The 24196-nt window shown below is 38.7% G+C and overlaps 2 protein-coding genes and 6 non-coding genes across 10 annotated transcripts in view; 4 read left to right on the top strand and 4 right to left on the bottom strand.

Annotated features, from left to right (window-relative positions):
- Positions 1 to 1063: 1063 nt before the first annotated feature.
- Positions 1064 to 1135, bottom strand: TRNAA-CGC (transfer RNA alanine (anticodon CGC)). Its single transcript has one exon. It is a non-coding gene; the product is annotated as a tRNA-Ala (tRNA).
- A 6071-nt stretch (positions 1136 to 7206) lies between these two features.
- On the top strand, positions 7207 to 7280 carry TRNAT-AGU (transfer RNA threonine (anticodon AGU)). The gene has a single exon. It is a non-coding gene; the product is annotated as a tRNA-Thr (tRNA).
- A 255-nt stretch (positions 7281 to 7535) lies between these two features.
- On the bottom strand, positions 7536 to 7617 carry TRNAS-UGA (transfer RNA serine (anticodon UGA)). The gene has a single exon. It is a non-coding gene; the product is annotated as a tRNA-Ser (tRNA).
- Positions 7618 to 7729: 112 nt separating this feature from the next.
- On the top strand, positions 7730 to 7802 carry TRNAT-UGU (transfer RNA threonine (anticodon UGU)). The gene has a single exon. It is a non-coding gene; the product is annotated as a tRNA-Thr (tRNA).
- Positions 7803 to 9851: 2049 nt separating this feature from the next.
- TRNAV-CAC (transfer RNA valine (anticodon CAC)) lies at positions 9852 to 9924 on the bottom strand. Its single transcript has one exon. It is a non-coding gene; the product is annotated as a tRNA-Val (tRNA).
- Positions 9925 to 10337: 413 nt separating this feature from the next.
- On the top strand, positions 10338 to 10409 carry TRNAW-CCA (transfer RNA tryptophan (anticodon CCA)). The gene has a single exon. It is a non-coding gene; the product is annotated as a tRNA-Trp (tRNA).
- A 4079-nt stretch (positions 10410 to 14488) lies between these two features.
- The window catches only part of SLC25A45 (solute carrier family 25 member 45), a 17853-nt gene continuing 8145 nt past the window's right edge, over positions 14489 to 24196 (bottom strand). The window contains exons 2-9 of one of the 2 annotated variants that reach the window (XM_072421644.1): positions 23826 to 23872; positions 20288 to 20429; positions 19813 to 19880; positions 16915 to 16958; positions 16693 to 16764; positions 16432 to 16614; positions 15492 to 15759; positions 14489 to 14855 (exon numbers count right to left, since the gene is read on the bottom strand). In XM_072421644.1, the coding sequence (XP_072277745.1) occupies positions 14590 to 14855; positions 15492 to 15759; positions 16432 to 16614; positions 16693 to 16764; positions 16915 to 16958; positions 19813 to 19849 (870 nt within the window). In that variant the 5' untranslated portion in view covers positions 19850 to 19880; positions 20288 to 20429; positions 23826 to 23872 and the 3' untranslated portion in view covers positions 14489 to 14589. The remainder of the gene's footprint in view (positions 14856 to 15491; positions 15760 to 16431; positions 16615 to 16692; positions 16765 to 16914; positions 16959 to 19812; positions 19881 to 20287; positions 20430 to 23825; positions 23873 to 24196) is intronic. The other variant, XM_072421645.1, reaches the window with a different exon arrangement.
- Positions 21655 to 24196, top strand: part of LOC140337825 (sulfotransferase 1B1-like) — a 25777-nt gene continuing 23235 nt past the window's right edge. The window contains exon 1 of one of the 2 annotated variants that reach the window (XM_072421643.1): positions 21655 to 21876. The gene's annotated coding sequence lies outside the window, so the exon portion shown is untranslated. The remainder of the gene's footprint in view (positions 21877 to 24196) is intronic. The other variant, XM_072421642.1, reaches the window with a different exon arrangement.

The raw sequence follows: 24196 nt of genomic DNA, 5'->3' as shown, positions 1-24196 counted from the left end.
GTTTTAAAAACACGTGTAAACATTCCTACTGCATTCATATGCGTTTTATGCACTTTTACTAGCGTCTTAAAGTTTGCCGGGTGTTTATGCTTTAAACACTTATAAACATGGGAAAATGCCCCCATTGAAATCAATAGACCCGTTTACCCGTGTTAACCTTGTGTTTCATTTTTAAAACGTTGCAGGGAGCGTCATCTGTAACGCTCAAAACGTCCTCCGAGGAAAAGCCCTGGTGTAAATTAGCCCATTGGAATGCATTGGAATATCAAACTTGGGCTTTTAAAGCCTCAGGTAAATGCTGGGGAAACAATCCGTGTAGACTAAGCCTTAACCTCCCTGGCGGTATTCCCGAGTCTGGCTCGGGTTAATTTTCAGTACCAAAAGCGGCAACCCCGAGCCACACTCAGGGTGGAATTGCAAGGGATTTCTTAAACTTACCTGGTCCCACGTGCCAGCAGTGCCCTCCAGCGGTGGCCGCGGCGTCCTCCAGCAGTGCCCTCAGCGTCCTCCAGCGATGCCCAGCATCTGTTTCCCCCTGGTGATGCCCGGCCAGCATCTGTGTTGCATGGCGATGCCTGGCATCTGCGTCTCCGCCGTGTGGTGGACGTTGGGGTCGCAAGGTCTGGGGACACAACTGTCGGCCTGGCAGGTCTGTGCGACTTTGTGGCTGGGGGCGGGACCAGATGTAAGTTGCTTGTTATCAGGAAAAGTTTACATCCGAGGGCCTTCAAGGGAATGACACAGTTTCCTGTCCATTACCGCGGTCACAAAAAGGGGTGGGTTACCACTGATATTACATTGGATTGGTTTCAAAAATGTTTTGTTCCTGAGGTTAGGGCTCACTGTAACTTGGTTGGACTAGACCCTAAATGCAAGATACTTCTTATTTTAGACAATTGTTCGGCACATCCAAATTCCGATCTTCTAGTGAAAGATAATGTTTTTGCCAGTCTTAATGTAGGCAGCAGTATATTGCATAAAATATTGATTATTTCATAAATACACGTCAGTATAGTTATGTAGTAATATATTGTTTTAAATTTTAAAATAATGCTTAAAGAATTGGAGATGCCGGGGATTGAACCCGGGGCCTCACACATGCGAAGCGTGCGCTCTACCACTGAGCTACATCCCCTGATGGTGGGCATCTTGTAGAATATCATACCTTCGAAATGCTTATTAAAGAACATGTAATAGCTTAAAATCTGTAGTATGATAATTTAGCGATACAGTATGTAATAACATTCAGTATATGCATAATTAGAATGATGTAACTGTTGAAAATAAACACTAGGGGGCAGCATTTTCTAAAGAGAAACAACTAAAACTATTGATACAGTTTTTGCAGAGGTGGTTTGCTCTGCACAATATATACTTCATATAGAATATAGAGATATTGTATAGTTACCTATATGAGCCATGGGTCTGTAGACTGCACTTGAGTGGCCTGCCATCACATTTACAAGAATGACAAACAGATTCCACCCACAGGCATCCAGAAAAATATTTGGTTACTGTTTTATAGCCATTTTTTGTACCTTTCTTCCCCTTTGACTTCTCTTAGTGTTGCTCAGTCAGGCTATCTTGTTTTGTGTCTTTCTGTTCAAATTGGGCCAAAGTCGTTTGTGGCTATTCATATGTAGATAAAGGTGACCCAATATGATATGACATGTATTGCAGTATCATAGCTCCCAACCGTCCCGTTTTCAGCGAGAAAGACCTGGTTTCTGTCCCGTTGTCATGGAGAGCTGTGTAACGCAGACATTACTGGTTTTCCAATTAGGTGTACTTTTGTGGGCTGTCAATAGAGGGCGCCAAAAGCTCACAGAGTGCTGGTTCTCAATATACTGTACAGTCATTGCAGATCTCAGCACTCCTTACTTCCCCCAGCTTGTGTATAGGAGCCCACAATGGATGATCCATCCATCGAGCATTTAGAGTGACACTGGTGGATAAATGGATGGAAGGATCATCCATAGTGGCAGCCTTTACACCACAATAAATCCTTAAAACACAAGTAATATAATAATAATTAGTTAAAAATAGTATAAAGAATTTTTATACAGGTAGTCCCCAGGTTTCACACGAGATAGGAACTGTAGGTTTATTTTAAAGCATACCTAAACTCATAATTTTCACTTTACATTAAAGGGTGGACAACCCTTTTATATAGGGTAAAAATTTATTTATTTTTTGTTTTTAGGTGCAACACCCTTTTTTGTCTAACTAATGTTCCGAACCAGGTCTGAGATGAGATCCCAAAGGTCCCACATGGCGCCTTATCAGAAGAATGCTCAGATGTTGTTGGTAGAACACACGGTCATGTGGGGGCTTTACATACTACTAAACATTTCAGTCATGGAGATCTAATAAATTTGAGTGTTCCCTTGATCTTTTTGAGATAATATATGTGTGTGTATATATATATATTTATTTATTATTTAAACAACAGGCAGGCTCACGTTGGGACCCTGGCCACGTGCCCAAATGTTAAGTGCCAAAACTAAAACTGCAATGGGAATTGATCCAGGGAATTAAAAGAAGAATTGGAACAAATTTGGATATATAATTTTACTCTGCCACTCCCATCTCCTGCCTTTGGACTGATTTATCCACCTGGATTGCAACACATCCTCTGTTGCTGCCATTCTGAACTGGTACTTCATCAAACTATCTCTTTGACTGAATCATCCCCCACTCCTGGAACTCTGCAGGTTTACAAGCCTCACTTTAACCCATATGACTAGACTGCTTCTCTTGGACTTCAGTTTGCTACATTGTTTAATGTACACATATGGTTCGCAATTATCTGTAAAAATGTATTATTCACCCTGCCCTTTCTTTGTCACTACTCCCTGTCCTCCCATGTCTGATAACTCATTGTCTCTCTGCTCCTTCATTCTCCTTATTTCTCTGTCTGTGCTCCTGCACCTTTTTTCTCTACTGATACTTTCTGGTGACATCTCACCCAACCCTGGACCCCCACGCAGCCTCCCCCTTCCATAAACTCTCAGCAAGACACTCCCTTCTCCTAACCTTATCCCCATTTACCCTACCCTGACTCTGACTCTGCCTGTTCTGCTGCTCTCTCCTATGGGGGCCTGCACTTCACACATACCCCTAGACCTGGCAACAAAGTAGGGGGTGGTGTGGGTCTCCTTCTCTCACCTAACTGTACATACACAGTCCATCCTACCCCACCCTCTCTCATTTTCACCTCTTTTGAAGTCCACTCTGTCCGTCTCTTTAGCCCCTGTATAACTTTGCATCCTGGCTCCCACACATACTTTCCCATGACCTGCCCACCCTCATACTTTGTGACTTTATTGTTGCAGTTGATGAGCCCAACCTTCCCTCCTCAGCCAAAATGCTCTCCATTACCTCATCATTTGGACTCAGTCAGAACATCAATGGCCCCCCACACATAGCCAGACACACTTTAGACCTCGTATTTTCTAAACTCTGCAACCTCATCCTTCTTGACAACTCACCATTTTCCCTTTCTGATCACAACCTTGCCACATCCCAGACCTGGTCAATGACAGAGAGATATCTGTAACCCTGACCACAACCTTTTCGCAAAATGCCTTGTGTCCCTAACCCCTGCCCTCGCCAAAATCACCTCCCCAGATGAAGCTGTCACCATGTTAAACTACTCTCTTTCCTTGGCTTTGGATAAAGTAGCCCCTGTCACCTTCTGCTACGCCCTCACTGCCAACCCCTGACCCTGGCACAATAATCACACCAAACAGCTACAAAAGACTGTTTGTGCAGCTGAGCGCAAGTGGAGAAAATCCGGTCTCAGCGCTGACTTCATGGACTACAAATCCAAGCTACAAAGCTTTAACACTGAGCTCACTGTCACTTAGCAAAATTATTTCTCCGCAGTCATTTCCTCTGAAGCTTCCAACCCACGCAACCTCTTCCCAACAATTGACTCCCTCCTAAACCCCACACTTGCTCCCCCCCACAACATCCTTCTCTGCCCAAGACATTGCCTCCTACTTTAGAGATAAAATAGACAAAATCAGACATGATGTCTCCAACTCCAACCATACCCACCCCTTCCACCTGTAAATCATCACTGGCCTACCTCAGTCCTGGTACTGTGGACGAAATCTCTTTTCCTCTCTCAATATCTCCATCTACTACTTGTCCGCTTGACCCAATTCCCTCTGATCTACTCTGTGCCCATTCCTCCACCCTGGCCCCTGCCCTAACCAAACTATTCAACCTCTCCCTTTCTACTGGTACATGCCCCTCAGCTTTCAAACATGCCATAATTCTCCCTATCCTGATGAAACCCTCACTAGACCCTTCCCTACCCTCTAACTACCATCCTATCTCCCTTCTCCCATATGTCTCCAAACTTCTTAAACACCTTGTCTACAAAAGACTCACCGATTACCTGAGTACCAACTCTCTCCTTGACCCTCTCCAGTGTGGTTTTAGAGCTGCCCATTCCACTGAAACAGCCCTTACTAAAGTGGCCAATGACCTCATCAGAGCTAAGTCTCAAGGCAACTCTTCTCTGCTCCTTCTCTTTGATCTTTCCTTTGCTTTTGACACTGTTGATCACCCTCTTCTAATACAAATCATGTGCTATATTGGTATCAGTGGCACTGCTCTCTCTTGGTTTGCTTCCTATCTGTCTGACCGCTCCTTTCAAGTTTCTTTCAATGGTAACTCCTCCTCACCCACTCTCCGGGGGGGGGGGGGGGGGGGGGGGGGGGACAATAGTGCCCAGCATGAATGGGGGAAAATATAGTGTCCAGGAAGTGGGAAAAATAATACCTAAGGCTTAAGCTGCGTACACACGTATACACACGCGAACGATGAACAACCAATCGGCGAAAAATTGTTCACAAAAAAGGTGACCAACGACTGACCAACGACGTCGACGAGCAAGGATTTCCGTTGGAAATGAATGACCGTTACGGCAGATCTGATTGCCTGACGATCCTTCGCTATCTATCGTGTGTACGGTCATTCAGTGATCGTGCATGTTTCTGCGGTACACTTTCTCCTTTACATGTCAGTCCCTGCATCGTTCAAACAATTGTATCTAGCGTGTGTACACTATTGGTGGATTATATTTGAACGATCGTATCATTACAGCATGTACAGAATTGTGCACAATACAATCGTTCAAAATAATCGTGTATAATCGTTGATCGGTCGTATTTGTTCCTTTTCTAACGATAATTGATTGAAGTGTATACCTAGCTTTAGTCTACATGGACGTTTTCCCCAGCGTTTAACCTGAGGCTTTTAAAGCCCTTGTTTGAAATCCCCATACATTACAATGGGTTAATCTACACCAGGACGTTTCCTTGAGGCACATTTATGAGCTTTATCCTAAAAGCTGCATGCAACAATTACAAAATTAAAACGCTGGGTTAAAGCTGGAAAACGCCCAAAAATGTAGGGAAAACATGTGTAAATGCTTCCATTGACTTCAAGGGGACATTTTCCCACGTTTTTAAGCACTAAAAACGTAAACGGATTAAAAACACAGGAAAATGCGGTAAAAATGCATAGGCAAGCTTTAAAACGCTAATAAAAGGGTTTAAAAATTGCATATAAACGCAATAGGAATGTTTACATGTGTTTTTAAAAACGTCCCTGTAGACCCAGCCTAAGAGAAGAAATTAAGAATTTAAGATTTTTAAAAAATGCTTAGCAGAGCAGGGGCAGAACAATAGTGCCTTACCGCCCAGAGCCGCAGTTTCTACTGTGTTTTTATGCACTTTTATCGTTTTAAAGCTTGTCTTAAAAACGGCTATGCCGCCTTTTTTACCACGATCCCGCATTTACGTTTTAAGTGCCTAAAAAGATAAAGCTCATAAACATGCCTCAAGGAAACGTCCTGTTGTAGATTAGCCTATTGGAATGCATGGGGATGTCAAACATGGGCCTTAAAAGCCTCAGATTAAAGGTTGCAGAAAACGTCCGTGTAGACTAAAGCTACGTACACACTTCCAATTATTATCGTTGGTAAACGAACGACGAACGTTCCTGCACGATATCTGCGAACGATCGTATAGCACCGATCCTGTACATACAGATAACGACACGATCGTTCGCAGATATTGTACACACGATAGATGTGATCGTTTGAACGATACAGGAAGTGACGTGCACCACAGGAAGTGAGCGAACGTTCGTTCACTGCGCATGCTCAGACCATGGACGATCACTGAACGACCGTACACACGATAGATGGTCAACGATCGTCGTCCAATCCGATCCGCCGGTCCGGTCGTTCATTTCCAACGACTATCCTCGTTCGTCGGCGTCGTTGGTTACTTTTTTTACGAACGATTTTTGCCCAATCGATCGTTCGTCGTTCGTTTGTCGTTCATTTCCAACGATAAAAATTGGAAGTGTGTACGCAGCTTAAGCCTCTTTAGATGTTGCATTAGGACCAGCATCTATATAAATTAACCGATTATTAATTTATAGGGGTCAGTGGAGAACTGTCCTATTACAATTGCAATAGTCAGTGTAGAGGTATAGTGGTGGTCAGTGCAAAAAAGCAGTCACTGCAAAGTAACAATGCATTGCGGCACATTACAGGAGTGCACTGCACGCTAGCATACATGTCTTATTATTAACCAGTATTTATATAGTGCCAACATAATACACAGCGCTGTATAATAAATAGGGGTAGCAAATGATAGACAAGTACAAACAATGACACAGAAAGAGTAGAGAACCCTGCCCAGAAGAACTTACAATCTAAGGCTATGATTTTGGACGAGAATCCGGCATGTGTACAGAGCTCATCGTCCCAACGACCGTCCTGACGGATCCATGGACGACGGACGACTAACGATCTTAATGAAAGTAAAAGGAGAGAGCGCGCAGCGGGTGCTGCTTTGTCTTTCCCCCCCTCCCCTTTCGATAGAGCAGAATGGTACTGTATGTACAGCACTCGTTCATGCATCGTGCAGTTGTTAGTCGTTGGAAGGGATCGTGAAAGATCCTTTCCAAAGACAAATAGGGGGATACATGTGTTATGAGCACTTTAATATATTTTGTAGTGTAAAGCCAGTGTAGAAAATGTCTGTTTATTTCACAAAAATTGTGCTTTGCATTTGGGGTAAAAGGTACATTGGTGCGTAATTCTGGAAATTAAAACTCTATTTTTGTGACAAAATAGACTACAGTAATAATTCAGCAAGCAAATCATGAGTACCGTGAGGCGCTGTGGCTTAGTTGGTTAAAGCGCCTGTCTAGTAAACAGGAGATCCTGAGTTCGAATCTCAGCAGTGCCTAGTTTTGCATTTGTATCTCTATTCATTTAGATAAGAAAAAAGAAATTCCTTTGGAGAATGTAAGAGTATCGTAGAACAATAGATATTCGTAGAGCACTAAAGAAGTATCAGAAAAAATTATAGTACAATATTTTTCAAACAAGTTTTGCACACTGTCATAAACGGTAAACCTCCATGAATTTATACATTTTAATGCGAACAAAAATTGTAGACAAATGTATTGTGTTATTAGGTTGGAAAAAAAAAAAACACAATCGTAGTCGGCAGGATTCGAACCTGCGCGGGGAAACCCCAATGGATTTCAAGTCCATCGCCTTAACCACTCGGCCACGACTACAACTACTTGATACGTGGTGAAAAGCATATAAGACATGTAACGAGCCACCTGCACAACCTCATTTTATTTTCTGTATCTGAAAAAAAAAGACGTTTGAAACAAGAGAAACATAGGCTCCATAGCTCAGGGGTTAGAGCACTGGTCTTGTAAACCAGGGGTCGCGAGTTCAAATCTCGCTGGGGCCTGTTAATGCATTTTGTAAAGGAGTACAGATATTTGGCAGTGCCAATAATAGTTTTATTTCAAACTCGACACAGATTTGGTGATAGAAAGATTAGAAATTTAAAGAATGACTTCTGAATGAATGTTAACCCCCCTAGTGTTCTAATTATGTCAGTATTTCTATGCAAAAAGCTTTACAATTTTTGCATTGAAATTTATTTTACATTGTAAGCTTATAATTCTTAGGCATACCTCACCGAAATATGTCCAATATTTATTAAATGTAATAATACACTTTAAATAAAAAAAACACTAAAATCTGTAAAAAAAAAAAAAGGGTGCATAAAAATAGTGAAACCTGTATTAAAACTGTACACTAGCATATATATATATATATATATATATATATATATATATTTTTTTTTATATATATATATATATAAAACATAATTTCCCTCCACGCCCTCCGCACCCGCACTCACCGACGTCACTGGGAAACCCCGCAGAATGTCTCTGCAGTCGCTGGGAAAAGATCAGAGAAGGAGGACGCTGCCCGAGGGCCTGGAGGGACGAGCAGGACGCCGGAGGACGCCAAAGGAAAAAGGTAAGTGGGGTTTTTAATGGTTTTTAGCGACCCCGAGTGTGATTTGGGATTAATGCTTTTTTGCAAGTAAAATCCACCTCGAGCCACACTTTGGAATACCGCTAGGGGGGTTAATCTTTAACAATTTAGCTAGGTGCATTCAATGGTGGATAAATTGGATTTAGTAATAGAAAGAGTTCTATTTTATGCCTTTGAAGTGCACCACTACAGCACAACAAAAATGATGACTATAAAAAACATGACCCTTTCGGGTTTTGTCTGGGCTACAGGAAAATCACATGGACTTAACAAAGCTGTAGGAATTTTGAGCTTTGGATTTGTCAGGCAGACATTAAAGACAGGCCAGTAGGCAATTTGCAATGGACAGGCTCCTTGCTTAATCCTATTGAGTCCTACAGATCCTTCAGACTTTTGCTGTAAGTAAAGAAACAAAAGAAAAATGACATATTGTATAGAATCTACTGCATTTGGATATATATGGTGTATTCCAGGGGTGCCCACACTTTTTTGGTTTGCAAGCTACTTTGAAAATGACCAAGTCAAAATGATCTACCAACAATAAAAAGTTGGACTTAATAACTCCTGTGCGCGGTAATGCTGTCAAAAATAAATCTGAGTAATATTGCTTTAAAAGGGTTCTTCATATACATTTTTTTAAGTAGCCACACACAAAATGAAGAAACTTGCAAGTTGAGTTACAATACAATGAACATTGTCATTTCATCAGTTTAGTTATAGAAAGTGTAGAGCCATAATAACAATACATATAAATACAAAGTCTATATTATGAGGTTGTGCCCATTTTACCCTTGGGTCAGTAAATTAGGGTTATACAAATGTAGCACTGATACAGTGTGTGTGTGTTGGGGGGGGGGGGGGGGCACTTCAAATATCGGAGGTCTGCACAATATCAGAGCTCTATCAGCATAGAGATTGCATCAAGTCATCATTGGTGTCATCAATAGTAATTATCCCAAGCTTAGATGTTAGTGGACCCAGTAAAACTCCAGTACTGGTATCAGTGGCAATAATAATACCCAGTGTTGGTGTCTGTGGCAACAACGATGATCCCCAGCACTAGAGTTAATATATACAATAATAATCAGCGGCATTACGGTCAGGTACCATAATATTATTCTCCAGTTTTGGATTAGGAGCCACGATACTTAACTGCAGCACTGGTATCAGTGACCACATTAATAATAACCCCCAGGACAGTGTCAATTTTAACAATATCCAGTGGCAGTATTAGATGCCCTCCTCCACCATTGGTGGTTGGTAGCAGTGCTGCCCACCATCCACCCCATCTATTGGGTGGATATTTAACTTCCCTTCCACAATGGTGGACAGCGTTTTTTAAACCTCTAAACATCTAAAATTGTGATTAATTTTTAAGTACGTGTCACTATAACTATTTATTTAAGAAATTTAATAAAAAAAATAACATTCCTAGGGGGGGAAAAAATAATGTTTCCGCCCGGTTTCGAACCGGGGACCTTTCGCGTGTGAGGCGAACGTGATAACCACTACACTACGGAAACTGTTAAGAGCAAATGGCTGAATGTGAGCTGTCAGCTCTGCATTAGTATTATAGCTTTTGCATTTTCTACGCAGTTCTTGTTCACAATGCCGAGTCTCCTTGCGTGTTTCCTCTGAAGGTCTTCATTATATTATAATATTTTATGATATATTATAAAAAAAACAGTGTTTACGCTATGTAGCCCTTCAAATCAATAGTTTCTCTGACCATTAGAGCAGAAGAGCTCATCTGATGCTATAATGCTACCCAACTGGCTATCAGAACTGCAAGTGAAAATATAAATTAAAGTATAACAAACTCCGGCGAATAACACAATCTTTTTACATTGTCCGAGGTTTAACGGCCGTTCACCGATAGGCATAGAACGCTCAGCAATTAGCAGCTGTACACCAGAACTTCTATAACGTATATCAAGACCTCGTGGCGCAACGGTAGCGCGTCTGACTCCAGATCAGAAGGTTGCGTGTTCAAATCACGTCGGGGTCATATGCCTTTTAAATCGTTTTTCATTAAAATATCGTGCAAATCAAAAATGTTGAATATCAATATTTAATTCTTATAGTGTTCGGCCTGTGTAAAAGATGCTTAACCACAAAAAATGTTGTCATTGTATAGTGTATAAACCTATGTTTTTTAAATTGTCATCTGTGATAATTTATTAAGGTCATTCCTGATTGTTTTACTTATGCAATGTCCTAATTTAAACAATAATAGTTTAAATTTCTAATTGTACCTCTTGCAATTGTTCATGTGCATCCAAGGAGTTGCACATTTACAAAGTTAGTCACACATGTTAAGTATAATAAATAAGTATGTTGCGGGGACAAAAGAATCAACAGCCCCCCATGGGCTAATTTCTTCAATAAAAAGTCATCTATAAAAGGGCATACTGTTTATTCTGAGCTGCTCTGGAATGACAGCCAGAATCTTAATAGTGGGCCAAACTTTTGCATGATATGCACTTAAAATTTGTTTACTCCCGTTTTAATACAATACAATGATTTAATACTAATAATTAACAATAATTTAATAAAAATGAATAATAATTTAATACAATGTAAAATGCACATGTGCTAACAGCAACACATTTACATACTGTGCACGGTGTTGGTGATAATTTCGGGGTACCCTGGGCATAAAACAAAAGGTCACAAAGGTCGGTCAGTCAATTCTAATGGCCAATTGGATAACCAAGAAGTCCGGCAAAGGGTGGTTGACAAAAATGTCCTTAATGACATTGGCTAGACCTAGGCAAAATTGGCTTGTGACCACTGTGAACTTTTAGCCCAGCAGCAATACTAAGCAGCAAATTCCGCTGCTGGTCTGTGACCTTGCTGAAGACCACAGAGCTTTGCCTCAGCGGTTGAAGCCAGGTCGAGGTTTGTATGCAGAACCCCCATGGCTATGAAAAATTTGTGCACTGTGGAAAGGCAGATTGAAAGCCAATGTATAGGAATCCCCTTGGAGGAGGAAGATGACCAGACCAACTCTCGGAGACTCTGTGCCAGATGAGAGCGCCCACACGTGGAAATACAGCTTGCATGCATTCAAAAAACTGTTAAATTTCTAGCGTTCACTTGAAAATGTCTCTGACAGTGGGACCTTGGGTTCCACATAATGGGCCACCACAGAAGGAACATGATCCTCCTCCTGAGCAGCTACAAGCTGTGCCCGTTGGTTTACAAAGTCTGTCAGGAGCCAAAATTGTTTATAGAGATCTTCCATGGTGGTGGGTAGTTTTGTTAACCTGTTGTAATGTGAGACCCTGGTCCAGCACCCACCAGACCCATTATCTAGCTCTGCACTCAACACCTATAACAAGTCACCAGGAAGCTAGTTGCATTTTCCCAGTCCCTGGTTACCCCTAGAACTAGAAAAGTTCGGGGGGCAACCAGGAGCCCACAGATAAAGCAGTATAGGAAAGCAGAGGCAAGTTCAGAATCCAGAGCCATACATAGAGGTCGTACACAAGTAATCAGTCCACCAAACAATATATATCCAAGGGTTTGGAAAAAACAGAGGCGGGGTCACAGACAAATGTCGGTCCAGAGAGTATAAAATCTCACCTTCAGGAAACAGGCAGAATCAGCAACAGCAAATCCAACAAATAAACACACCAGTAGCTGGTAAAATAAGCTAAATGCTACAGCAAGGAACTGGTAACCGTGAACAGAAAAGCTATAAGCCACAGAAAATGTGCTGGGGATGCCAAGAAGGTACATCTCAGGCTGCACGGCTAAAGAGTACCAGGAGCTGCTGATGAGAAGGCAGAGATCACTGGCCAGATAACTATATCCTAATAGTGTGATTTAGTCACACTGAACAGTGTAAATTGCAGCCTGATATTTATTAAAATTAAATTTGTGCTCCCTCTGGCAAGCATTCGTCTTCATGTAGCTTTCACCTTTCTTTTGATAAAGATGAGTGTGTATCATTCTCCCAAAGTCCCCAGGTTAAGGACATCCGACATACAGGTGCTTCTTAAATACAATGGGACTTTCCATTACAAGACAGATGCTTGAAGGGGGAGGGGTAGTTTGCATGACTTGCATAGGAAAGCTTTTGCTAAACACAGCTGAGGTTGTGGGTGATCTTAGGGGGGTGCGCTCTTTCTGTAGCCTCTTGCAACTCTTTAATGACCAAGACAAACTCTGCAGTTGTTTCTTTTGCATATCAAAGCACAGCTTGCTCCAGAAGTTAATGAATGTCTAGGCTCCATAAAGTTTTTTTTTTTGCTTTGTTTGTGATTAACTCACAGTGAGGAATTTATACAGTAACTGACACCTTACTGCCTAATAATATGTTGAGACAAACATCTATCCTTAATTGCATTTATTAAAACATGTACCTGTTCTGACTTACATACAAATTCAACTAAAGAACAAACCTACAGTCTAGGCTCCATAAGGATCATTAATTATTTTTATTTTTTTGCTTTGTGATTAACTTACAGTGAAGATTTTATACAGTAACTAACACCACACTGCCTAATAATATGTTAGGACTATCTGTCCTTAATTGCATTTAATATAACAATGTACCTGTTCCGACTTTCATACAAATTCAACTTAAGAACAAACCTACAGTCCCTATCTCATATGTAACACGGGGACTATCTGTAATAATAATATTTCAGTAGCATAGATATAGACATTCACATTGAAGGGTTAAAATAGTTTATCTATCTGGGGTCATTGAAGGGAAAAATTGCTGATCTAGCTTGAGCCATATATCTTAAGGGAGGTGTATTTTCTTTTCCTGTCTTTCCTGTAGTTTAAATGTAAACAAATGTCAGGAATTGTACTTTCTTTGAGATACGATGTATGTCCTGTTTTCGTTACAATGTGTCAAATAACATTATATATGTAACTAAAGACCAACCTTCTTTTGTATAATTATCTGTATAAAAAGACCACTTCGTTAAGTAAACATTAGAGTATATTCCTAAAACCATACTGTGTGCGTGTGTGTTATTGGGATATCTCTCCAGACGTCTGTCTCTCTGGTGCAGGAGAAGTCAGAGTGCATTCATTTGTGGAACCAGAAGTAGAAGCAGATCCTTTCACACATAATACTTTTTTTTCTTCTTTCCTCTACCTTCCCCTCTACTTAATTAGCCTCCTTTATGGAAAAATAAGATTTTGCTGAGCCTGTTTTTGTCTTAGGGGACATTTTATTGATAGACAACACTGACCTTTTATAATGTTATTTAGTTACTCTCGTTTGTTATTTCTGTTGATACTTCCGCCACCGCAGTAAATAGGGAAAGCTCCCTGTAGGGAAATCCCTCTCCTCCGCAATGCATACAGAGGAGAGAGATTTCACTTCAGGGGCGTTCCCTGGTTGTGGGCGGAGCCATTAGGGCGGGTCTGGCCTAGTGTGCTCCCGCCCACCCCATACATGGCCTAGTGGCCATAAAACTTTGCCAACCCCTGTTGTAGACCAAACCTAAGGGCCATGTTTCACAGACAATTCAGATGCTGACGACACTTCGCCAGGTGAAATATCACCTACAGTGAAACAACCTTGTTACACTAATGGGCGTTGTTGTCCCAAAGCATTGCAGAATTAGGCCACCTGGGGAAGAAGCAGAGATGGAGCACCCTTAGCAAAGGAAATTGTAGGCTTTCTTAGAAATACCATCACTGGCTTGTAGTCAACAGTGATAGAATTGACAGGTTTTTGTTAAAACTCTCTGAGACTAGAGAAAATAGACTATCATGGGAGAACCTGGGTAATCCAAATAACCTGGGGTGGATCTGGTCCAGGGTTGAAAACATTTGCCACCTAAAAGGAAATGATTTTTAGCAAATCTGTTCTAGATTTTGTGGATTACCCAGATTCTCCCGTGATAGTCTATCTTCTCCAGTCTTGGAGAGATTTAATAGATTTCTGCCAATACACTGCCATAGATTTATATTGAATAGTTTTAAAACGAGTAGCCATTTGGATGCGGTATCTAACCTGACTTCAACCTGTGAGAAACACTTTAGGATAAACATTGATCAATGTGCATTAAAATGCAAATATTGTACATACCCATTAAGTAAGACGAAACATTTTGTATTTTATTTTTTATTTTGATAGTAACGCTGATCTATTTTTTTTATGGTAAAAAAACATAGCATGTAAACACCATTTCTGAATACAATGAAGTTATCCTTTATCATAAGATCTGGAGAAGTTTTTCATAACCAAGAAAAGTTACTGCATTGACAGGAAATGCTCTCAGACTATTAACCGTGAGACCCTTCAACAGCACACGGAACCCTTCCTGTTTAATACTTTTATAAATGCAGTCAAATATTCCCTGATACTGCGCTTTATACATTCCATCCATCTGCAAGCGAGACTTTATAACATCCATAGGGTTTGCAGCTGCCCACCCTACAGTTCCTGCACAACCGCCAGCAAAAAGCATTGTCCATGAACCTAAAAAGATAAAAAAGTAAGTATCTGTGTACATTTTACTCTTTTACTTTAAAATAAAAGAACATAATTGTCATCTGTCCAGCAACAATCCTGTCTCCTATTATAAAATCTAAGTTTTAGGTAATGGGTAGGAAAAGTGTGTCTCTTACTTCTTTATATTCATTGAAATCTTCCTGACAAGTGGAAGCAACTGAAAAATAGGTTCTGGTAGTCACCCTTTTCTCAGCAGCAAAGCAGTTGTGCTAAAAGGTGTAATAAAATTGATTAAAACAGCACAACAATAATGAAAGGAAATGTAATCAGTGAATTATGGCCTTGTAATTCACCATTTGTTGTGTGTCTTTTCTTCCAGCATATATTTTTTGCTCTGTACCACTGTTTTGATAAATGGGCCAAGGTTTAGTGTTGGCAATGTAAATTTTATTCTGAAAGTAAAAACCATCAATTAAAGTAGAAAACAGACAACCATGTACAGGGTACAGTTAACCCTACCAATACTTTGGGACAAATTATCATTCTCTGGGCATTTAAATATACAAGTGTTTAATTGCTTTAAAGTGACTTTATCATGAGAAAAATATGAGAGCTAACCTCTTTCATAACTCTTTTTTATTATTTGAAAACATTTGTACTTACTTGGCATTTCTCCATTGCTTGTCATCCATTTGCAAAGGACTTCATAGGTTAAGAAATAGATTCCAACAGTAGGTATGTCTCTTAGGGCCAATGCAGTAGACCCTCTATAGAGACCAGTAATTCCCTCCTCCCTGAATATACTTGCAGCACAATGTACTGGGCCACGGTATTTAGCCTGGATACCGGCTTCAGTTTTATGGCTCTGCATTGAATCAGTTTGGTTCTGCAACCTTACTTTTATCAAATCTACTGGAGCTGTGAAGTATACCTGCATATGAAACAGTTGATATACTTGCTCAGTCATTGCCTGATTTGCAAAATGAATATACCATTACCAAAAAAATAAAAACAGCGTAAGCCGAGCCTAATGGTAAAATAAAAAAACAGCATTTATACTTGGGCCCTATAACATCTTGAGTTTTAGAACAGATTAATTACAAATACAATTACATATGTAAAACATATGGTTGGTATCTAGTCTGGAAGAAAAAAAAAGTGGAACAAACAGAACAGCTAACCAGCAATATGGTAATACAAAATTAAGGAATTTAGTAGACAAATAGAATATTCCTTACAATGCCAACCTAGTATGACTGCCCGCTTCCCAGAAGGTCCTGAAAGCCACCTGAAGATTCTATGCAAAAATAGTTTTATATAATAACAGGTAATTTCTTAACCAAGAAATGTGTTGTATAATGAAGCTGGAAGCAGGCATGTTTGCTTAAAAATTAGGAATCTGGGTGTTTTGAGGTCACCAGTCGCAGGTGGCTGGACACTATCCTAAATGTAATCAAAGAGCACAGACACCACACCACTCGATATGCTACTTTGCTGTGTACCATCATCTTGTAGGTTTACGTTAAAAATGTTGTCTGACATTTCTAAAATATAGATTGACCATTTTATTATCAAATCACAGAAAAAAAATAACCAAACTTACCTGCACTAGACCTGAAAAGCACCCAGCCACAAACACTTGATGATTTCCCGGTGGATTCTTCCAGTCTTTACATGTCTTATCAGTTAAATAGTATAGAGCATTACTATATGATCCAAATAACAGGGAATTGCTAATTGCCACACTGCCCACTGGAAAACTCATGCCCTTAAAGAATCCTAAAACCTAAATATAAATAATAAATTACTATAAATCAATGAATAAGCCTTTATCAAATGTATATTACAGAAGAACATCACTCACCATTTCTTTCTTGTATGTCTTTACTATGCAGTCTATAATTCCATGGTACCTAGACTGAGTCTGTATACGTACCTAAAACATGACAACAGTGATTAAAGTATTTTGGTATATCAAGATAAAAATATAAAATGCAAGGGTATTTTGTTTTATTAGTCAAAAATAAAAGCTAGTTATGGGACTTGACTCCTTTATTTTGCTCATAATTAGACCGGGGTTATTCACCTTAACTGTGTCTATTGGATGTCCAATAACCAGCCCAAGAGCTCCTAAAAAGAAAAAGAGACTGAATGGAGTTAATGCAGACCGGGCATGTTTGAGTCATGTTTTGCCACTTAGCTGGTTATTTTACAAAGCTCGCATTATTGTATTATTAGTAAAGTTAACAGTTAAATGAAGCTATGTTTTCACGAATATGGTTAGATTCTCCAATGTAAGGGGTAAAACAAAGTTATAAAACTTCACAAGCAATCAATGTAGAGTTCATCACTACAAGTGCACCTGTAAATATAGAAATAGAACCACCATTTCTAACTTGCTTGTTTTTTTCCCTTAAATAAATTTTTCATTAATTTTTACACAAAAATAAATTACAAATACAGTAACAAGAAATAGAAAACCAAGAAAAACAACCAGAAGAAAACATTCAACAATATCATTATGAGTGACTACAGAAAGGAAGTCTTTGCACAACTAGAATTATAATATAAAACCCTGTTTTCTCAAATGCATGATATATTTGAATTATTTTGCCACTCAGTCTCGTATGACCAAAGAGCCCTAGGTGTACACTAGAGTAAAATGAGTGACATAAGGCCAAAAATGACAGCACACAAGGAGGGATTCACAAGTACCAATACTATGTTATTTTAATATTTCTCAGTTTGATGTTTTCAAGATGTCACCACGTTAATACAATGTTAACAGGGATGTGTTTGGTTCCTTTGGTTACCCGTATTGGGTCTTTTACCTTTCACCTCATTTTGTTGTTATGCAAAAAATTTAACTGTACTCATAAAGAAAACGGAAAAAGGAAAGAGTGGCAGAGTGAAATGTTGTTCACGACATTGCACAGATTACATGGTTCTTTGCTTCTGTATTTTGATATATTTTGATATTCTTTGAAATGTATACATTTATATAACTGTATGCACTTTATTGATATTGTTATAATGTTTAATGTATTTTTTTTTCTTTGGCAATAAAAAAAAAAAACAAAACAAAAAAAAACCTGTGTTTTCAATTTAATGGGTTTACACATAGAACTGGCTGACTACACTGTCCTAACAGTTGACAACCAACATCAATGCTATAGATTCCTGAAAAATAACATGGTCGGGATAAGAGAAGGTCCTCTTTGCTGGATATATATACTGTCAAATGAACACTTAACTATGAAAGGTATATGTTCCAACCCACAAGTCCTGCTGTATGGAGATTTGATTGAGTACAATAGAACAATAGAAAAACAAAAGTAAGGAAGAGAGAAAGAGTGATGGAAAGAGGTTGAGAAGAGAAAGGGAAAAGGGAGTGGGTCGGGTCTGTAGTCCAACAGGACAGTAACCACTATGCCGTCACCATTTGTTCAGAGATCGGTGTTCCCGAAGGTCTGGCATCTCTGAGTAAGCCGAAATGTAAGCCTCCCATGGAGTCCACGTAGCATCAAACTTGTCAAGTCGGTCTCTAACTTACTTGGTAAAGTTTAAGCTCCAAGGTTAATATGCTCATCCTGGCCCATTCAGTTGAATGTAGGTTGGTAAATGTACAGCCAAAATGAAGTAGGCAAGTTAGGTAAAAGTTGCTTTAAATACTAAAGAAGATTTTGAGTTTAGGACAATTTTTGGTTGTTCTCTGTCTAGTGACTTGTGCTTTACATTACTCCTGATCGGTGCATTCTCTATGCTATATTGTACAACTCTTCTTCAACCTATCTACGGTGCAGAAAAGCAAACCTAACAAAAATAGAAGAGTTAGATTTTTCTCAAATTTTTAAAAAACAAATGTAATGTCTTAACTCTTTCATCACCAAAGATCATTGATGCCTAGATCGCAAATAAACATCATTAGCATGTGTCAGTTAACTTGACAATACCTTTGATTTGCTACCTAAATAATCATGTATATTTTAAGGGAATATATGTTCCCCATGATTTAGTTAAATCCATTCACCTTTTTACCTTGTATGCTGGTAAATATGCAACAATGTATAAGTAAAAAACTTACACTAAAATTTAACACCTAAAACAATGTATTATTACCGGAGTTGGGGATTCTGGGAAATGTATTGGCTTCATTTTCTATATTGCTATTTGCTAATGACCTAATTAATTAGCATTTACTGTTCCAATTTCTTTATTAAATGTTGAGAGATCCACTCTTTAGGTAAATGAAATACGTGTGGCAGTTTTTATTATTCCGTAAGAATATTACCGACAAAATAAACACTCTTAGCGTTAATTTGTCCATAGATTAAATAAGTTCATCAATTACATCTGTATTTATGAAAAGAAAAAATCAGATCAGATCCTTTCTTTGTTTAACTTTTTTTCTGATCTCCACTTTTTAAATTGTCAGATTTAAAAAAGGTGATCTTTTTATGGTGACGATTCATGGTCATTTGCTATACTGTAAATACCCGAAATTAGCAATTAGAAGTTCCATAAATAATCATTACTTTTTATGTAATGTTAATTAGATAGGACATGTTGTTAAATATCAATCAAAAGTACACAAGTTATGTCACGTGTGCAAACATTTCATCTGTTCAAAATGAGATTCTGTTCACTTTCTATCCGATTATATTCTATTATAGATGGGATAAAGGGAACAATATCGTATTTTTGTGTGCAGTGTTTTAGGAATCCCAACGATCAATTACGGATCAGTTTAGTTAATCAAGCACACTTGGCGGTGGACCTCTTTGTGTGTACTAGGCCTAAAGCGTTTCTACTTGTACTTTGTGCCACAGTAGTGTAATTATCCTCATAACACAGATTGATGTTTACAAAGAATACAAAAGTGTTTCACTAATGAATACAAAGACCTTTGCTACCTGTACTTTTGGCATAAACACACAATACATTCATAAGAGGACATAAACAATTGCGCAATATTTAATTTCACCTGAAATCCATCCTGCGATAAATTCAGTAAACGACATAGTAAGACCTCCAAGAAAATGTAGTTTTCACCTGTAAAAGAAAGACTAAACCTCAGGCAAACATTATGAACTTTGAGTTTGTGTACGGTGTTTGTAACCTTTAACTAGTAAACGAGCCGTTCATAACACTGCTTTCCAAGTACATGTATTTCAAAAAATGGAATTGGCTGATGACTACAAAATCTGTTGCTACATCTTTAGGTCAGCCAAGGACACACACAAAAAAGGGAGCAATTAAGTTTAGATAGACTCAGGGAAAAATAATTTTCTGAAAAAGAAGAAAATACCTGCTGATCCTGTCAGAAATTTGATTAATCATTGTTACTTTCTCTATACTGAAAACTAAACTCCAGGGAAAACCTGGGAGTCCTCCCTTAACTTACAAAAGTTAAATGCACCTTCTCATGTAGCGTATCATTAAAAAGCTGTTTCACTTACCTTATTCTTTACTATCTGTGCTTTCTTCACTCCAACCAAAGTGCTTTCTCTTCAGCCTTCTGTCAGTCATAGGCAATCTGACATCATTGTCAATGCATTAAGAACACCAAAGACCCCACAACCTCAAAGAGGAAGTTCTCTGCTGGGGGAGAAAGAGGAATAAGGTAGGTAAATTACATAGTAGAAATATCAAGATTGCACTAGTCCATATTGTTGACCAGGTGTGGCCATTTGGGGTTAAAGCAGAACTAATGTTCCACATTAAAGAATATAATATTAGGCCGGTTAATACTGCAGAAAGGGGCAGGTGATGTGCCTTTGGCAACCATTTATCCATCCTGCCATATTACTCTGGGTTTCTAGCTAGGTAGTTATCATGCAAATTCTGTATAGAATATTCTGAGTTTAGAATATTACCTGTGCTCTGGGGAAGAAGGAGAAAAGATCAATGTAATACTGAGACAGTCAACCAGAAATTTACCAAGTTGGTCCATTGGTTGGTAAAAAGGAGACTCAGTCAGCTAACCGCAAAGACAAGATATCATACCAAAAAATGGGTGAAGGCAGTATCCAAAAGGCAGTATTCCAAGAGAAGACACAGACTACTGATGTTCCTATAACATTCTGTTTACATGAATAGATAGTTGCAACAATGTCAGAGAGGCCCAGCCAAAACTGGCTTCTAAAAGCTGAATTATTCCACTGACTAATAACTGCCCACAAAGGGAATTCAGTGAACATTCAATCACTCTGTCCTAAGACTTAGGCGCGCAAGGGATGGAAGCTGGGTAGGGCATATATTGTGAATCAATCAAGGAACACTCTAGACCAGTGTTTCTCGACCTTTTTAACATTTAAAATCATTTATAGGTGTCAAGAAAGCCCTTTTAATACTACTATATCCACAGCTCACGGTGTGGTGTTCATTAGGAAGAATGCCTCCTACATGAATGGCCAGCAGGAGGAATGCTATCCCTATAGATAGCCCAAATGATCATTGGTGTCACTTAAACTGACCTGTTTTTTTTCTTTCCTTTGGATCAACTTTGTATAATTGTTTTTTTCTGAGATATGCTGGCTTCTGGTTTGATTAGACTTGCTTTTATCTTTGACACATTTAAACAAGGCATCAAAACGCTGCTCTTTAAACTACCCAATTTCCTCTCCTTCTTAACAATGACTAAGTCACAGTTTATTTCTCCTTCCTATTTAAAATATGTTTCTCTTAGCATTGCCTTTTTATCCCTTCGGTATCAAAGTTTGTACTTCAGGATTGTCACCTACACCCCCTATTTATTGTTCAGTGCTGATGAAAAATGAACTTTGAGTCACATGCAATACACTCTAATTCTCTTCTAATACTGGCAGAATTAGGTAACATTATTATGTTTTATTTATGTCAAAGCTCAATTTTCTTTCTTGTCAAATGGTTTTACAGTTATTTAATGTTCAACTAAAACAGTCAATGAATAACCAAGCATACACGCACAGGGAGTGGCGCTACCTTGATAATCTGATACTTTACAATTTATTTTTTTTATTCATGATCTTCATACACTATACAAAATTCACATCTGTGAGGAAGAGAAGTAAGTTTTACTTTCTTTGCTGCTGCGCTTAAAGACAGATTATATGTGGAAAAATAATTTATTTCAAAAATATTTTTTTTAATCAAATTAGGTATGTGCCATTATACATTATAAACAAGTCTTTTTTTTTCATAGAAGCAGCCATGTAAAATGTGTAATGCTTGCTATAATGTAATTTGTGGAAATGGTGACTTTGCAAATTTCTATATTATAATTGCAAAATGAATAAGGTAATATAAAAGTGATTATGACCTAATATGAGCACAAGAATTATATCTCGGTAACATCATCCATATAGTTAAGACAGCAGCTGCAATATTTGGTATAGTTGACAGGATGTCTTCAAAGGTCCAGTTTTAAGGCTTTGCTATGTAGGCATTTTTCTAAGATGCTGCAATCTGAAAGTCACAATTGCTATCAAAAATGTATTTGCTGAAACATACCATTTTTTTATACAGCTAACCAAAAACATTTTATAATAATCAGATGTACAGTCAGTCTAGAGCAGCATTCGCTAACCAGTGGTCTGAGAGAAAATTTTGGTGGTCCGCGGCTCTGGCCAGTGCGCCCCCCCCCCCAGCCGGTTGAGGCCCCATGAGGGGGCGCAGCGACCAGAGCTGCGGACCATGTTTCCCATACAGATTGTAGGCTTTACACAGTGGGTGGGCTGTGTAACTAGACACAACCCGCCCACTCTCCCATTGCAGGCTCAGACCCGCGATGGAAGAGTGTGCAAGTTCTGGCATGACGTCACTCTGGGGGAAGTTTCTTCCCTTTTAAATGACACATGGCTCCCCGGAGTCCGTGCAATTAGTGGTCCATAGGTCCGAAAAAGTTGGCGACCACTGGTCCAGAGCAGAAAGATGATATGGTATTAACTCAGTGGAAGATAATACTGGCCAACTGAAACATTTCTAACCCCCAATTAATTCAAAGCACTCCCACCCAAACAAATTATTTGATTTAGAGTAATATTGTATTTCTCCTCTTTTTTAAAGTTCTCTGGGGAGCTTCATTAACTGACCTGTGATGCAACTGTAACAGAACAGTTCTGGCTGGTCAAGGTTCTAATCACCCCTGCTTAAATTTATCATCCATTTATTTCTATGGATTGCTCCTTGCAAGGGTCTTGAAGGCATGTAACAGTCCATTAAGATCAGCACCTTCCCTGGTCGATTTGAAATTGAAAAGTTTTCACAATAATTAGTATCAATATACTATATGCTATGTTCCTAAATTTGCATGCCCATACACTATAAAGAAGTGCTGCATGCAACAGTTAACATATACAAATGATCTCTAGTATCTGTAAAAGTATAGTACCAACCTCAGATGCTTTCAACAACATATTACCAGCTTCTGGTCAATACCACCAGCTTTTGTCAAAACACTGTACTGTGATACACTTTAAAATGTTGTTGCTTGGTGCTTCAATGATTGTGCTTCATAAATAAATAGGTAAGAAGCATGATTAATATGAGTGGAATGTGATTACTATGTTATATTACACAGGGATATTGCAGCATATGAAGGTAACCCCAAAGTTTTAGCATTTTGTTTTTATTACTGTTAATTTCTTTCCTTTTTGAGGATTGCTTACCTTGGAGTCTATGCAACTGCTCTCTCTTGTAAACACACTCTCTCTTATGAGCACATTTTAAATTATCTTTGCTTTGTTTACCTAAAAGTGTTTAGAGATTTGACTTCACAAAGGTAAATGTTAGCTCTATCATAGTTGTAGTTGTATTATTTCTTTAAAATAGGAATTTATTATCTTTATGTAGAACTGTACTCAATAATGGTGGATGTAGCCCACTGACCGAAATGACAGTGCAGAACTGACTTGGCCCCTGCCAAATTGACTTGGGGACCCTATTGGTTGGTAAGGGTTCAGAGCCTATGTGCAGCAGAACACTTTGCACCTCCCTATGTCCACCCCTGGTACTCACCTATTTGAAAATGTTTCATTGCATGTTTTCTGCTAAAATTGCTCAACCTAGAAGAAAAAAAAACAAAAAACTTTAAAACAAAAGTTTACCTTTTAGCACTAGTGGAAACTCTGTGTTTGGCTCACAAATTACACACAAAAGAAGAATTGGATTCCATTTAATTATCCAATTGTGTGCATAGAAATAAAAAACACAACACATAATTTGATAATTTAACCTTGTATTTATGTATTTATTCAAACATTATGTACAAAAATAAAGACAATAATAATTAAAATGTTCACATTTTCTTCAGACCAACATTGCTCTAATGTTTGTAAACTGTCATTATCCCCAGGTTTTTAAACACTTAGTTTTCAAAATTTGAAAAC

The sequence above is a fragment of the Pyxicephalus adspersus genome, chromosome 9 (genome assembly GCF_032062135.1).
Source record: "Pyxicephalus adspersus chromosome 9, UCB_Pads_2.0, whole genome shotgun sequence".
NCBI lineage: Eukaryota > Metazoa > Chordata > Amphibia > Anura > Pyxicephalidae > Pyxicephalus > Pyxicephalus adspersus.
This window is presented reverse-complemented; position numbering and strand designations above follow the sequence as displayed.